General features: G+C 37.4%; 2 protein-coding genes across 2 annotated transcripts in view; both read left to right on the plus strand.

The window, feature by feature from the left end:
* The window catches only part of LOC102583893 (uncharacterized), a 68,180-nt gene extending 53,366 nt beyond the window's left edge, over positions 1–14,814 (plus strand). The window contains exons 39-52 of the mRNA XM_006358557.2: positions 914–1,077; positions 1,810–1,966; positions 2,298–2,567; positions 4,267–4,464; positions 6,356–6,398; positions 8,326–8,447; positions 8,572–9,030; positions 9,129–9,902; positions 10,003–10,076; positions 10,179–10,521; positions 10,599–10,697; positions 10,793–10,948; positions 11,551–11,732; positions 11,831–14,814. Of these exons, the coding sequence (XP_006358619.1) occupies positions 914–1,077; positions 1,810–1,966; positions 2,298–2,567; positions 4,267–4,464; positions 6,356–6,398; positions 8,326–8,447; positions 8,572–9,030; positions 9,129–9,902; positions 10,003–10,076; positions 10,179–10,521; positions 10,599–10,697; positions 10,793–10,948; positions 11,551–11,732; positions 11,831–14,528 (5,739 nt within the window). The 3' untranslated portion in view covers positions 14,529–14,814. The remainder of the gene's footprint in view (positions 1–913; positions 1,078–1,809; positions 1,967–2,297; positions 2,568–4,266; positions 4,465–6,355; positions 6,399–8,325; positions 8,448–8,571; positions 9,031–9,128; positions 9,903–10,002; positions 10,077–10,178; positions 10,522–10,598; positions 10,698–10,792; positions 10,949–11,550; positions 11,733–11,830) is intronic.
* A 1,306-nt stretch (positions 14,815–16,120) lies between these two features.
* LOC102584210 (poly(U)-specific endoribonuclease-B) overlaps positions 16,121–17,293 on the plus strand; it is a 5,725-nt gene continuing 4,552 nt past the window's right edge. Inside the window, exons 1-3 of the mRNA XM_006358558.2 lie at positions 16,121–16,303; positions 16,384–16,449; positions 16,682–16,735. Coding sequence (XP_006358620.1) covers positions 16,199–16,303; positions 16,384–16,449; positions 16,682–16,735 — 225 coding nt within the window. The 5' untranslated portion in view covers positions 16,121–16,198. The remainder of the gene's footprint in view (positions 16,304–16,383; positions 16,450–16,681; positions 16,736–17,293) is intronic.

Raw genomic sequence — 17,293 nt, forward strand, 5'->3', positions numbered from 1 at the left:
AGACCACGGACCGTGGTCTGATCTACGGACCGTGGGTCTGTCCGTGAGTCGGGACTTAGCCAATTTTCTGAGCTGGTTTGAGCAGAGGTTGCAGTGGTGAACCACGGACCACCAGCACGGGCCGTGGTCTAACCTACGGTCCGTGGATGGTGACTGTAAGTTGCACCTGCAACTTCTCGAAATCTGAATTTTGGTCTGTTTCGAATACGGGGTGTTATAGGCAGTGTTAGAATAGGAATAGGTTTATACAATCCTATTAGAATAGGAATAGGTTTATACAATCGTATTAGAATTGAAATAGAAATAGAAATAGGAATACTTAATAGTATCCTACTTGGTAAATGATTGTATTCCAGGGTCTATAAATAGGGTCTCAATGAAATAATGTAGACACAACAACAATTCAATAATATTATTTTCCTATATTTCTCACAACATATAAATAAGTTCCCAATTTCTACTACTTGTAACATGTCTGGTCAAGCTGTCAAAATCAGTTTATTTTGAGAAGATCTTCATATCAAAAGTGTTTTTTAAACAAGCTCTTTGGGAGAGTAGCAGTTTGTGATTGGCCAATATTTTTAAGAAGTGTTTTGTGTCAAACTGCGAAAAAGGATATGCTTATCAGTTGTCAATTCTTTCTTATATGGGTATTCTTGTCATAAAAAAATCTGAAGCACTTATTTTTAGGAGAAAGCTTCAAACTGAAAGACATCTTCCACTACTATTCTAAAGCATTTAATTTCTTCACAAACCTAAAAAGAAGTGCTTTATTGAAAAAAAAGAAGCACTTCTGATCTTTCAGAAGAAACAGGCTATTAATGCTTCTACATGCTATTTGTTATTCTGGATTACATTAACAGGGTATATCCATTATTAATTTATATCTCTTTTTGTTCTACTCAATTCGCAGATGGTTCCTTTGTGTAACGTGTCTTTCAGTGGCATAACTTTCAATTTACATCAAAGGTCTGACTATCTGAATTCCAGTGTGACCTTTTCCTTGGCTGCTAGATCATACAATGATAAGTATGATTCTTGGGAGCCTCTTTTGGAGCCAGTTGACGGATCATTGAGGTTTTTTTCTATCTACTTTTTTAACTTCCACTACTTCTTTCATTATTATTGTAACAGTTCTACTGATGAGTAAGATGAGTATAAGCTACAATTTTTTTCCTTGAAATGGAAACTAGAATTTTTAGGACCCTGGTACTCTACCGTGACACATCGTGTGAAATGTTCTCTTCCTCTTCATGATTTTTATATGAAATCCATACATTACTTGATCATGGAACTACTGATTATATTCTAGTTATTTGATCATTTGAATTTTTTTTCGAAGACACATTAAGTTCACACCCCTTGAGGTGTGTCTTCCTGGCCCTGCATGAATGCGGGATGCTTTGTGCACCGGGCTGCCCTTTTCAGAAAAAGATTAAGTTCCTTTCTTGTCTTGCCCAAACATTCTGCCTTGATATTTTGGATCATAACTGTAGACTGGAACTGCAACTTTTTTCAATCTTGCCATTATAGCATGAGTTGTATCTATATGGGAACTATCAAACCATTTGAGTCATTCCTATTCTGAATTCTGTGTTTGTTTCTCTTAGATGGTCAATCTTTGCTTTTGTCGGATGTCTACTTATATTTTGGTTTCAACATTCACTACATTTTTTATTGTAGAGATGTAGTTGCTGGGGGTATTTTTTGACCTAGCATATCAACCTCCTTTTCTGCAAAATGTTTAGCATGTATGAGAGCACCTCAGTTTGAGGATTTATTATCTGGAGTGATTTTTTAAATATTCAGGTACCAGTACGATGTCCATGCTCCTGGTGCAGCTTCCCAGATTCGTCTTGCATCTACAAGGGATTTGAACTTAAATATATCTGTGTCTAATGCCAACACAATATTTCAGGCCTATGCCAGCTGGAATAACCTCAGCCATGCCAAGGAGTCCTACCAGGCAAATCTTCTTTCTTTGATAAATATTCTAACCTGGTATCAATTTCTTCAGTATGGAGCACCCAAGCTTAAAGAGCACCCATGTTTAAGGATCATTACTTACACTAAAAATTTCTCTCCAGCTACCTGCTGTTACTTGTTATATATACATGAGATATTACCATGTGATTCATTCCACTGAATATCTTAACACAACATTTGAGTAATTCAAGAAACTATTCAAACTAAAATATGCAATTCACTATGCTTCATGAGATATTGTATCAGATATCTTGTATATCCTCCTCCTACTGTTAGTAATGTATCCCTATTTTTCTAATTTTATTTGACAGGATGCAGTCTCACCAACTGGAGGAAGCAGGTCCATCATTGATGTTCATCACAGAAGAAATTACTTCATTATCCCACAGAATAATCTTGGTCAGGACATTTTCATAAGAGCTACAGAAATCAGGGGACTACCCAGCATAATTAAAATGCCTTCTGGAGATAGCAAACCAATTAAAGTACCTGTTGCGAAGAATATGCTAGATTCACACTTGAAAGGAAGTTTTTTTGAAAAAGGCAATATAATGGTGACAATAATCATAGCAGCTGCAGAGGTATGTATCCAGTTTCTTTTACAGTGGTAATAGAAAACTAAAGATTTGTGTAAAATACATCAGCTCCTTCATAAATGACAGTGTTGTGTTTAATGGAGGACATGGAAACTAGGAAAATTTACTAGCTGTTTCACAATAGATGCTTGTGGAGCTGCATTTGCTGCTACTTTTAAGTCATGAGACTTGCGCTATTTTTTATGCTTGTCAAAGATAGATTAATAGAGAGAGAGAGAGAGAGTAGAGACAAGATGAATAAAATCATCTTTCCTGACTTCTGGTAGTAGTTAGGGTTTAAGTGATTTGCTTCCTAGAAACATTTACCAGGGAAATGGTTGTGGAGATTCTAAATCTCTATCTAATGATAAGAAAAAACAGGTACGGGATGACTCATTCAAGTTCTTGCAAATTCATATCAAGTTTAGCCTTCTCTGGCTCCACTTTCCATGAGAGCAATCGTTGGTACATTGATTAAGATTTGGGAAGACCATGTGATAGGGGATACCTTTTTTCTGTTGTACTCATGACTCTATCAACCTTCTGCTGTCTGCTTCAGAATGCAACCCTTTTTCCCCCTCTGCTCAGTGGTATAAGAATTGTTTCTCCTGGGAGTTCCAAAACTTTCAGAACCAAAATAATAGTAAATAGTTTCCTAACTGGTTTGTCTTTCTAGACTAGCATGATTCTTTGCCATTTGTTGGAATGAATCATTTGGAACTGAGGCTCATCTAGGAAGTTCATTTGCAAAAGTTTTTCCTTGAAGCAATATCTTATCTGAATTAATGTTCTTGCAATCCTTAGTTGGTATAAACATAAACTAGAGAACTATTGTGTTTTCTATTATAGAAGATGCAATGGAGGTAACCTATATTGTTTTCTGGGTCTATCCAGTGTTATTTATTTCACTAAAGGCATGCTTATCCCTATAGCCTAAGTGAAACCCGTGTTGTGTGCTTCTTGTTTAAGGATGCTAAAGCAGATGTCAAGAAATAAAGGTATACACCTCATCACTCATGAGCTGTGTCTTAAAAAGGCGGCATCAGACAATAAAAATAGTTGTCAGAGTGATATATTGAGTGCTAACAGAACATTATAAGTGTTTTTTCTATGATTATAAACAATTTGAAATTTTTTATACTAGAAATCTAGTCTCTAAAATTTTCAAATTTTTTTTATTGGATGAAATTAAAAAACCCGCCTCTATCAATAGTTTATCCAACCCAAAATAATATACCCTTCCCATGATAACTTTTTGTTGGAACCAGCTAACTTTAACAAGTTCGGCTCATCTATAAGATGCTGATTAATTTATATCTGAAGTCTTTGGAAGCCTGTTGTCTTAGTTATTGTTGTTTGTAACTCATATGGACGCTTTTTTTTTTTTTTTTTTTGAAACAGGTAGCATTTTGTATTCAAAAGCTGTACATAGGTAGTATTGAAAAGTCATATTTACAAAGGTGAAAATAGATATAAAGTATGCCACAAATAAGATCAAACTAAAATGGTATCTAGGACATCTAGGATTGATTCTGTATCACCAGAGTACAGATTTGTACACCAAAAGCAGAATAACAAATCTTAATCTTCTGTACTGAATTGCTTCTATCCTCAAAACATCTGTCATTTCTTTCCTTCCAAATTGTCCTCCATATACATGAAGGGATGATCCTCCATTTCTTACATTGACGCCTTTGAAATGCAGTTCCAACAGGTTGAAGGCTTGTCTTCTCATGAGTATGCCGTAGAAGTCCGTCTTGCTCCAGATCAGAGTCACCCTTGTCCATCTCTGTCCATTCAACAAAGTGCACGCACTCGTGGCAATAGCTCATATGGTTCTATATCTTCTGATATAATCTCAGTGAAATGGAATGAAGTATTTTTCTTCAAAGTTGATTCACCGGTCTGTACTTTCTGCCTCTGCAAAGTCTCATAGGACGTACATCATGAATTCATATTACTATTATATTGCATGTTCCTGAAAATAATATACTTGCTGCATATATTGCATGTCTGTCTGCTCATAGAATGCTTAGTGGCTCTGAGGTGGTCTCTTCTTCAAAATTTATTCAATTAATCCTTTAATTAAGAATCATCTAAGGATTCAGATTCAAGAATTGTTGACCATAATGAGGAACTCTAATTGGGTTCTCAAGATCCTTATATTAAGTTGGTTAGTCATACTTTCGATAGCTTGAATTGCCAAGTGGTTGAAAGAAGCAAATGCAAATGAGAGAGTCATTACAACGTGTAAGCTTAATGTGAATTGTAATGATACAGAAATGGAAGAGCTTGGAAGGTGTTGAGAGTAGAGTATTTTGTACTCCTTTTTCCTGTTTTCTTTCTTTCTTTTCTTTTTTTAATAGGGGGAGGGGTGGATTAATATTTGTATCATCTTCTGACATTCCAAGTTTTGTAGACAATTACATGAACTTCTTGGATAGAACTCCATTCTGTGCTGCTGACTTTTGTGTACCTGTTGCTTATATGCTTATCCATCTTTGTTGCAGAAATACAGTCTTTAAGGGTTTACTTATGGAAAATGGTTTTCACCAAAACATAAACTGCTCATATTATGCAAACAACTGTGACCTTTTATCTGTGTTTCCTGCAAACACATCATTTTTATGTTTGCTTCTGGAGTCAGTGGAACATGCATTACATTGGTGGGACCTTAGTGAGTACAACTGTTGATCATGTTGCACCTGTCAGATATAATAACAACACTGAATGGTTCTCTGAGTCAAGGTTCCTCAATGTGCTTTATTATGAGGTTTTCTGATCACTGACACAAGGAGAAAATATATTTGACTTGCATAGTACATTGCCCTCCCTCTCTTGCATGTGTGCTTGGTTCCTCTTAGGATCATATAGAGGTTTACATAGGAGAGAGAGAGAGAGAGAGAGCATACCAAAAAGATACATCTTCTTTCCATTGCTTTAGGTGAGACCAAGGTTGTACCCGTAAGGCCATGCCATTATGTTAGATCTCAAAAGAACATAGTAAAAAAATTAGAGACTGGAAGGTAATTTCTGAATTTTGAAGGAATCAAGTAAATGAATAATTTTGTTTTCCAAATATGGATAAGGGGCACTCGTCCCCCATCCACCCCCAAAAGCTCTTTTTGCCCTCCTATTTTTCTGAATAAGTTGTAGCATTTTCCATGTACGTGTACTAATCATAGTTGTTGATGGATGTAGTCATATTTACTTTTTAGTGACTTTCTGTCATCTATGTCCAACACATATAACACATCTGCTACTTACCGAGGACAAACCTAAGACAGGAGGGGATGGAGGTCACGAATAAGGGTAGAAAGTTAGTAGGTAGTTGCGAGGTGCTCCTATTACTAGCCTATTCATGTCCTTGGCTGGGTGGATCTCCGTGTCAGTCATAGTATTAACATATTCATGCAGGCTTTGGTTTTGGGTTTTTGATTATCACCTGTGGTTTACTGTGAACTACACCTTGTTCTTAATGTTATGGTTTCTTGCATGCATGCTCTGCACTACTTTGCTATTAGCTGTCATGTTTTTCTTTAAATTACTGCCTTGATTTGCTTGAGCCGAGGATCTCTCGGAAACAGCCTCTTGACCTCGGAGAGGTAGTGGTAAGGCATGTGTACACTCTACATTCCCTAGGCGGATTTCACATGGGTTGTTGTTGTTTTTACTATGTTTTTGGCTAATAATAATTGTTTTGCGTGCTTCTTATCTTGCAATTTATTTAACGTCAAGCTTTTTCCTCATCGTTTTTTGAAAATTTTCATTGTCATGCTTCTATTACCAAACAGGATTTCTGCAATCTGGAGCTTGTTGTAATGGATATGGGAAGAGGTATTTCTTAACTACTATTTTGTCGTTTTTGCTGCTTCCTTATTTTCATAGCTCATGCAATTTAGAGTTCCAATATATCCAGAAATCTTCTCTTTGTTGGTCTCACTCGAAACAGGCACTTTTTTGAATTTGATTAATCAGAAAAGCATTTGTGTTATGACTGAAATGATTGTGAAAACATTATCACGGTAGTGGCAAGAAGCAGTAACTGGAAAGTCTAATTGCATTCTTGAATCTGCTTACCAGGAAGGATCAGAATCTGGTTAATTGCAACCAGCTTATGTTTGGATAAAAGTTAAATTAAGACGTTTAGCGATGCATGCTAAAAAAGGCCTCGTATGGATTCTTTTGTTGCTGGAACCTGCATATTAACGACACCATCTACCAACTATCTTCCAAAAAGTACATAGCAAATTGAATTTCTAGTGCTTCCACTTCATTCATAACTGATTGTAAGTGAGTAACATGATACATTTCCCAAGTGAATAGCTTGATGTTCTTATGGATTTGTTGATCTTTTATGGGATATTCATGTCCTCATTTATTTGATTAGTTGTGTAAGTTTCGTCATAAATAAATTACCCATGCCATGGAAGTGAATTTAGGGTGAATCAAGATGCACCCGTCCTTTTCCCATCATCGCTAACTCATTTACATTCCCTCTATTCATCCACTACAACAATTAAATCTTTGGAATTCAAACCAATGATGATCAAAATCTCTTAACCACCTCGAGGCGAGCCATAGCCCTAACCTCAATCAAAGGGGTTATTTCCACCATGGATAATCTACCCATACCATATTATCAAAAATTCATCAAGCCAGGTGATATTTGTGTTAATATCATAATATAACACAAATAATCCATATAATACTCTCTTTGGTGGTTGGGTTAGGATTTGGGGTCAAAACATCTTCAATGTCTTGTGCCCTAGCTTGGGTGTAGGAAGAATGGGGCGAAAATCCCATCTTTCAGATTTTCATATTGCTAGTACATCAGATAAGTCGCGTCATGGTGTAGCCATCACGTGAAAGGATTTCTCTTCACGCTATGGTGCACATGTCGTGTGCGTGATTGCTGAATCAACCCGGCACTACAATGGAGGCTTACTGTGCTTCCCTTCATTTTTTAACTTCAATGCTCCTCCCTTTATGCTACCATATCAAGCCCACTCATTTCTGATTCTTCCCAACAAACAAATCATTGTTCCACAATCGACACTATGTTTAAGCAACATATCCAACCCCAAACATATAATAGCATTAAATAGCACATTTAGAAGCATGAAATGGGTTTAAAAGTGTATGGGTTTGATTGAATAATGAAGGATCTTGTACATTAGTGAACTTGTCTCTTAACCTTATTTCCTCTTTTATGCACCCACGAGGGCGGGTAGGTGTAGAAGATTGCGTGTCATTTGTAGAAAACCATATCTTTTTGTAAGATTTTCTACTTATTGGTATAACGTTTTTTTAAAAAAACTTATTGTTAATAGTATCTTATACCTGATCAAAAAACAAGCATATAGGAGCATGCAGGGCTTTACATTTGCGTGATATTTTCTTGCACTGCTTGTGAAAGAATGGAATATTTGCAGTAGAAACCTGTTTTTTAACCAGCTCTGGTACATTCATCCCTCTGAGGTGGCCCTTTCTGTTGACATAGTTTTCTGATTAGATTTATTCATCATAAGCTTAAGCTCATTTATCCAATCGTAAATATAGATATTCTCATCAACTATAACTTTAGTTGAACGGGAAATTGGAAGAATGTGTGTTTGAAGAAATAAATGTTGAGAGCCTGTCAGAATTTCTATTTATCTTTTTGTATTTGTGTCTATATCTTAACAGGCGTCTGAGTTGTCCATTTGATACAGATTAGACTAATGTGTGGTGCTGTATTTTTAATTTGAACTGTTCTTTGCAGGTTATACTGTTGGTTATTCATTAGCTCCGCTGAACCATATATTTAGACCCCAAGAGAATCCAGCGTCTTACAACAGTTCACTTGAATTCAATTGGCTAGAGTTGTCCTCTTCGGGGTCTACGGTGATTTTCTCTTCTGTTCCTTCTTCTTTTTATATTGTTCCTGAAAACAAAATAGGAATTGCTTTACGGTGTCCCGTTTTGCTACTTTTTTATGGTGTCTTGCTTATCTCACCATGAAATGCAGATGATAACTAGTGAAGGAAAAGAAATGAAATCATCAGGAAGAATAAAATTAGCTGCTTACTTGTCTCCTCAACTTGAAGTTGGAAAGAGTGAGAAGTCCTATAACACTAAGGCAAGATCTGGGTTTATCCAGATTAGTCCTACCAGAGAAGGACCTTGGACTACTGTGAGGCTGAATTATGCTGCACCTGCTGCTTGTTGGCGACTAGGAAATACTGTTGTTGCCAGTGAAGTGAGCGTAGCTGATGGAAATCGATATGTCAAGATTAGATCTCTGGTTTTAGTTCGTAACTACACAGAATTTACACTGGATTTACAGCTCACGCTCAATGCTTCAAATGAGAAAAAAAGACATGATAATGATGAGACACAAGAGGTTTATGTTGATGAAGTTGTGACAGATGAGTTTTTTGAGACCCAGAAATATAATCCTGATATTGGGTGGTTTGACGCTAATGAGGTATGTATCCACATTTTATTGTTTTTTTACCTGTACTTAAGTAGCAATTGGCTTCTCTATTTCTGGTCTTAAGCCATCAATTTCTGTCATTTGGGTAGGGGACAAATGAAGTTGAGCTTCCATCAGGCTGGGAATGGGTTGATGAATGGCATGTAGATAAGAAATCTGTGAACACTGCTGATGGATGGGTTTATGCTCCAGATTTCAATAGTTTGAAATGGCCAGAGTCGTCCAATCCACTAAAATCTGTTAACTATGCAAAACAGAGACGGTGGCTTAGGAACAGGAAAGGCAAGTCAAGAGATCTCAAGGCTCAGATTTATGTTGGGCCTATAAGACCTGGGGAAGTTGTTCCGTTGCCTTTATCTGTCCTGACCCATTCTGGACTATACGTACTGCGAGTGCGGCCTTCTTACTTGGGAAAAACTGAAGAATATTCATGGAGTTCTGTAATGGATGTGTCTGGAAACACTCGGGATCTTGAGATGCCAACAGAAAACGCTGGAATATCTGTATCAAATCTCAGTGAGTCTGAGGAACTCCTATACTGCCCTGCAGTTAGTGGAACCTCATCCAACAGTAACCGGGGCATGTGGTTTTGCTTGAGTATACAAGCAACTGAGATCACAAAGGACATGCACTCTGATCCAATTCAAGATTGGACCCTTGTGATCAGGCCACCCCTTGCGATTACCAATTATCTTCCTCTTACTGCTGAATATTCTGTTCTTGAGATGCAAGCCAGTGGTCATTTTCTCACTTGCGTTAGAGGGATATTCTCTCCTGGTGAATCTGTCAAGGTTTATAGTGCCAACATAAGGAATCCTTTGTACTTCTCGTTGCTTCCACAAAGAGGATGGTTGCCGTTACATGTTAGTTGTTGTGATAACTTTGTGTTCTCTTCACCCAGTTGATTCTTGATGCCTTTTCTAATGCACTGTAATGATGCTAACTTCTTAACGTTCTTTACAGGAGGCTATACTCATATCCCATCCTAAGATGGCACCTTCAAAGACAATAAATCTAAGAAGTTCAATTTCTGGAAGGTCTCAAAGAAAATAAGATAGCTGATTAAGTTCTTTCTTCATTTTGTGTAAAATGTTATTTTAGTTTTCATTCTTAATTCTTTAAGCTACTGGCGCTTGCAGGATTGTTCAAGTAATTGCTGAACATACGCATACCCATGAAAGGCCGCTGCAAGCAAAGATTACCAAGGTCTATGCTCCTTTTTGGCTTTCAGTTGCACGATGTCCGCCAATTACTTTCAGGCTTATAGACTTGAGTGGTCGGAAAACAAAGAAGAAGATTGCTTTGCCTTTGCTATCTAAAAGGAATAATGATCTTGTCCTAGAGGAGATCTCTGAGGAGGAAATATATGAAGGAAATACAATTGCATCTGTTATAAACTTCAAGTTGCTAGGCCTTTCAGCATCACTGTCGGGTGAGAAGAGTTTTGGTCCTGTTAAGGATCTTTCTCCGTTGGGTGACATGGTAAAGAATCTTTATCCTGTGTAGTATATGTTTTATCCGTGTTTAGAAACCTATCCATAATCCGTCCTCAATATTAGGATGGCTCGTTGGATTTCTGCGCCTACAACACTGATGGAAATTGCATGCGGCTTTTTGTATCATCAAAACCTTGCCCTTATCAAACTGTTCCAACGAAGGTTCTGTCTCAACAGCAGTATCAGCTTCGTTCTCTTAACTCCTATAGAATCCAATTCAAACATCTTTACTGAGTACTTACCAGCTCTTTTGGCAGGTTATTACTGTTCGGCCATTTGTTACATTTACCAATAGACTTGGTCAAGATATATTTTTGAAATTGAGCAGCGAAGATGAGCCAAAGGTTTTACGTGCATCTGATGTCAGAGCCTCATTTGTATATCGCGACACAGGTGGACCTGATGAACTCCAGGTGAGTGGATTCTCTGTACTGTGTTATCTGAACTTAAAATTAATTAAAAAATGCCTATGGGAAATACATCCCTAATATTGGTGTCTTACACAGTCTACACTTCTTTCTTTTTCGCCCTCTTCTGAAACCGTGAGGCATGAATGATATGGTAACGAACTGTCTTCATTTGGCTTTGAACTTCTATATTTCTAAGAGGATATATCTCTCAGCCTTATGATTTTCATTATATATTTCTCATTTGGAATTTAGTATATTTATGGTGCTATAAAGTTTTTTTTTCTGCCATTTCTGATGCATTAATCAAAGTAATTTTGTTCCACTCTAGACGCTGCCATAAACGTGTTGACTATTTGTTTAAACAAGGTACTATTAGGGTTACTGGTGTGACCATAGATTATGGACCATGGCTGTGCTAGTTTGAAAAAGTGGATATGTAGTAAATTTCCTGGTGAAGTTTCTTACGTGTTCATTTTGGAAGGAAGGTGTCAATAATACCACATAATCCCTCATTTTTTCCGCCTTCTTGATTGTTAGTTATTGCAGTTTTTGAGAGTTAGCTGATAGCAGGCAAATTCACTTACAATTTAATATCAATTTTGAAGGTCCGACTGGATGATACAAATTGGTCATTTCCTGTTCAAATTGTTAAGGAGGACACAGTTCCTCTTGTCTTGAGGAGAAATGATGGCACTCGGAGATTTTTGAAGATGGAAGTCCGTGGCTTTGAAGAGGGGTCACGTTTCATTGTTGTTTTTCGCGTTGGATCAACAAGGGGTCCAATCAGGTACCTGATTAATCTATGTTTAGTTACAGGGCTCTGCTACTTCAAGCTTCTGATTAATTCAAATCTTGTCTCATTAATCAACTATATATGCTTGATAGGATCGAAAACAGGACGAAGAGGAAGGTCATTAGACTTCGGCAATCTGGATTTGGCAATGATGCATGGATCCAGCTATTGCCTCTTTCAACCACAAACTTTTCATGGGAGAATCCCTATGGCCAAAAACTTATTGATGCTGAGATTTACAGTGGCAATAGCTCTAGGGTCTGGAAATTTGATTTGGAGAAGTCAGGGTTCTGTTCTGAGTGTGATGAATTAGGCTTGCTTTTCCATGTTATAGATATGGCTGATGTCAGGGTTGCTAGGTTTATCGATGAGGGAGCAGCATTATTAAGTTCAAAAGAAGGGAGCACGTCTCTTGCAGAAGTTGGAAATCTTGGCAGTTCTCACATACAGAACCAGATGCAGGAGAATGGATCTCATTTAGAAGTTACAGTTGAGTTGGGTGCAATTGGGGTTTCTGTTGTGGACCATAGACCCAGAGAGGTATTATATTTGTATCTAGACAGAGTATTCATATCCTACGCTACCGGATATGGTGGTGGAACTACTAGCAAGTTTAAGCTTATATTGGGGTACTTGCAGCTTGACAATCAACTTCCCCTCACATTGATGCCTGTACTTCTGGCACCTGAACAAAACATTGATATGCATCATCCAGTCCTCAAGATGACTTTTACAGTGCGCAATGAGAACATTGATGGTGTTCAGGTATACCCATATGTTAATGTAAGGGTAACAGATAAATGCTGGAGGCTTAACATTCATGAGCCGATAATTTGGGCTTTTGTAGATTTCTATAACAATCTTCAACTGGATCGCCTACCAAACAGTTCTAGTGTCAGCCAGGTTGATCCTGAAATACGTGTGGACTTGATTGATATATCTGAACTAAGACTGAAGTTATCATTAGAGAGTGCACCTGCTCAAAGACCAGATGGGGTTCTAGGCGTATGGGGACCAGTACTGTCGGCTGTTGGAAATGCCTTCAAATTACAGATCCATTTAAGAAAAGTGATCCGCAGAGACAGATTTATGAGAAAAAGCTCGGTCATTTCTGCAGTGGGAAACCGTATTTTTAGAGATTTAATTCATAACCCTCTGCATTTAATATTTTCAGTGGATGTGCTGGGTATGACAAGCTCAACTTTAGCCTCTCTCAGCAAAGGCTTTGCTCAACTATCAACAGATGGACAGTTTTTGCAGCTGCGTTCAAAGCAGATATGGTCAAGAAGAATAACCGGAGTTGGTGAAGGGATCAGGCAAGGGACTGAAGCCCTGGCACAAGGTGTTGCATTCGGAGTTTCTGGGGTAGTGACAAGGCCTGTGGAGAGTGCTAGACAACATGGCCTTCTTGGCTTTGCCCATGGGCTTGGACGAGCTATGGTGGGATTCGTTGTTCAACCAGTGAGTGGAGCATTGGACTTCTTTTCATTGACTGTCGACGGGATTGGTGCAAGTTGTTCTCGTTGCATTGAAATCCTTAGCAACAAGACCACCTTCCATAGGATAAGAAATCCCCGTGCTATTCATGCAGACAATATACTTAGAGATTACAGTGAGCGAGAAGCACAGGGTCAAGTGATACTACACCTTGCTGAAGAGAGCCGTCATTTTGGTTGCACTGAACTTTTTAAAGAGCCTTCTAAATTTGCCTTGTCTGATTATTATGAAAATCATTTTATGGTTCCCTATTCGCGGATTGTTTTAGTGACTAATAAACGTGTAATGCTTCTCCAGTGTTTGTCTGCTGATAAGATGGACAAGAAGCCCTGCAAAATCATGTGGGATGTACCTTGGGAAGAACTCATGGCACTTGAATTAGCTAAAGCTGGCTACCCTAGACCTTCTCACTTAATCATCCATGTAAAAAAATTCCGAAGGTCTCAGAAGTTTGTCCGGGTAATAAAGTGCAACACTGAAGATGAAACTGAGGTGCCTCAAGCTGTAAGAATTTGTTCAGTTGTGCGTAAGATATGGAAAGCATATCAAACTGACGTGGCATGTCTACAACTAAAGGTTCCTTCAAGCCAGAGACATGTATCCTTTGCATCACATGATAATGATGGAAGAGATTCATTTAGCCAGAAAAAGCCTATAATTGAATCAAGGGGGCTGGCTTCCTGGGGTGCTGTCTCCGATAGAAGGAAATTTGTTCAACATGCTATCACATTTTCTAAGGTATGGAGCAGTGAACGAGAGTTGAAAGGTCGTTGTACATTGTGCCGGAAGAATGTTTCAGAAGATGATGGGATCTGTAGTATCTGGCGCCCTTCCGGTTTACCCCATGGGTACATCTCAATTGGGGATATTACTCATGTTGGTTGTCATCCTCCTAATGTTTCAGCTGTATATCGTTATTCTGACAAATTATTTGCCCTCCCAGTCGGCTATGACCTGGTGTGGAGGAACTGCTTAGATGATTACACGAATCCCATATCAATTTGGCATCCTCGTGCTCCTGAAGGCTTTGTCTCTCCTGGATGTGTAGCTGTACCTGATTTTGCTGAGCCGGAACCAAATGCTGTATACTGTGTTGCAGAAACATTGATCGAGGAGACAGTATTTGAAGAACAAAAGATCTGGGAAGCACCAGATTCATATCCCTGGGCATGTCATATCTACCAGGTGCGCAGTGATGCACTTCATTTTGTTGCTCTCAGGCAACCAAGGGAAGAATCTGATTGGAAGCCAATGAGAGTTATCGATGACCCACAGCTTCACATTGACGCGTAGTAAGCTTGTTTCCTTGTATTCCAGTGTCTAATAACCCAGTAAACAAAGCAGCTTTCTTGATTTTGCTTTCCCCGTTGGAGAAATACTGGTTTGTGGCGCTACTTCCTTCTTAATTGAAAAGTAGTCTCGAGTAGTTTGTACAGTCCAAACTGTGTATTGATGTACATAGTTGTACCATTGGGATCACAACGACATGTTATGGATCTTCCTCAGAGGCTCCTTTTCCCTAATTTTTGGTACTGATCATTTTACAGCAATCAAAAGCTCCTTTAAGCTTTATAGTTATTAGTTATCGATGTTGCAGTCTTCATTTTTCATTTATTTCCTATGTTTACTGAAATCTATGATGGCTAAAGGTAGTTTATAAGGTATTTATTTTGCCTTATACGCACTTTAGCACTATTTCAAAATTTATGAACGGGATCTACGCTAGAAAGGCTGCAAGATCTGTGCTATATATTTTTCATGTCATCTTATTTGTTGAATAAACTTTAGACAGGAAAAGGTACTCAAAATCATTAAAATCGTAAGGATTATGTGCATCCAATTTCTCTAAATGCTTAATCAATTGAGATCCTAGTCGATAATAATGTTGTTAAGAGTATATATCTCTTCTAAAAATGTGAAGTTCGCTCATCAAGCCTTAGATTTTGTAGTTTGACAAAATCACGGTTACTTATTTTCATACCCTATCTACATCCTCAATCGACGATGATTACCTTCACTTAATAATTTAAGAGTGTGGCCTAACCGTCAAAAAGAACTGGAGAGGGACTGTTAAAAAGTCCCACATCGGTAGAGGAATGGGAATTTGGTCTCCATATATGGACTTGGACAAATTTTCCCTCATGAGTTAACTTTTGGGGTTGAGTTAGGCTCAGGTGTCATATCTTTACATGGTATCAGAGTCATCCCAATGATGAACCATAGTTTTCTCAACTTTGGCTTACATATCAGATATATAAATTCGACTTTTCAAGAAGCATCTTAATTACATCTTACAAACACATTAAATGTTTAATTAATTAACATAAAAATCAATTCATTACATCTTACAAACACCTTAAATGTTTAAATAATTAACATAAAATTCAATTCATTACATCTTACAAACACCTTAATGTTTAAATAATTAACATAAAAATCAATTCAGATAGAGTAGTCAAAATCTCAATGTCTAAACAATTAATTTTATACACTTCGGTACAATATTCAATATTTTTTTATATATAAAAATCTCAAATATTGTACCAAATACCACAACATCAAAAATTAGACTTTCATACGACAATTCAATATATACTATACCATATCCACCCCCGTAATAAAAACGAGCGAATTAATGCTAGGATATTTTATTTCTTATATTATAAAACCAAATCAAACAGGACAGATGTCTTCCCTTAATTGGTGTTCAAAAAGTTTCTTGCAAGACTTTCTTACGTTTAATGTCAACAACATGTTCATAGTCATTTAAGTCCCTACTGTCGGCAAAATATAACCAAAAGAACCTCAAAAATCAAGATATTCACATAAATGCCATTACCCGCCTCTCTCAACTTCATTCAACTGCAACTATTAAATTCCACCACTATCAGATCACACACTACACTACCAGAATTCTCCCAAAAAAAAAATAAAACAATTCCCAGTTGTTGATTTGATCAACAATGGAAGGTTTAGTAAAGGGGTTGTTGAATGTGGCTTTTGGCAATGATGAAAATGAAAGAGACAATCAAGATCGTGATGAACGGTCAAGATCCAGTTGGGCGCAGGTTAGCACTCATGACTGAGACTCTGTAAAGATTCAATCTTTTTTAACTGTATGCTTATGGGGTTATGCTAATATGTGCAGGTGGTGACAGGGGAGCAGGAAGATGATGGGGTTAACAGTGATCATAGAACTGGATATAATAGACAGGTTAATTTGGTTTTTCTTGATTTTTTAGAATATTAGTGTGGAATTTGATTTTAAAGTTTTGATTTTTTTTAATCCCTTTTTGATAATAATAATAACAAACATAGTGTATCCCACGAGTGGTTCTAAGGAGGATAGAGTGTATGCAGATCTTATCTATCTTGGGAAGATAGAGTGTTTGTTTTCGATAGGCCGTCGGTTTTAATACCTTTATAAAAGTTTGAATTTTTGGCAGGATGAGAGATATGGGAGAAATGAGGAATCAAGGCCTCACATGATTCCCCAAAAGGTACATACAAGTTTTTTTTTATTATTGGTTCTTCTTTGTTTTATAGTGTCTTTAAGATTCTATGGTGTAAATGTCATGAATATGGGACTCCCAATTCTTGAATTATATGTTTTTTTGTCTCAAGTTTTCCTGTTTATAGAGTAGCTTTTGTGGTCAAATTGTAGTTTTTTTGGTAAACTTTGAATATTTACAGTACTGATTAACTTGCTATTGATCTCTAGATTGAGTCTGTTTTTGTAGTGTGATGGGATTTCTTGCTTCATAGAATAACCCAAATACAGTGAGACTGGCCCGAATAGAGTGCGAATGGATATAGAGGACTCATATAGCTGAAGGTGAAGCCAAGGATTTTTAATATATGGGTTCTGGACCATTGTTCTTGTTGCTTACTAGGTTCTAGATAGATTATTGTACATATCAAATGAATTTTTTTAACACAAATACAGAATTTGAGCCAAAGCTATTGGGTTCGAACCAGGGGAGGAGTTAGGATACCTCTAAACCCCCTTAGTCTAAAAATTATACTATATTTACATTGTCGAAATTATTCTATATATA

Source organism: Solanum tuberosum, unplaced genomic scaffold (genome assembly GCF_000226075.1).
Source record: "Solanum tuberosum cultivar DM 1-3 516 R44 unplaced genomic scaffold, SolTub_3.0 scf00274, whole genome shotgun sequence".
Lineage (NCBI taxonomy): Eukaryota > Viridiplantae > Streptophyta > Magnoliopsida > Solanales > Solanaceae > Solanum > Solanum tuberosum.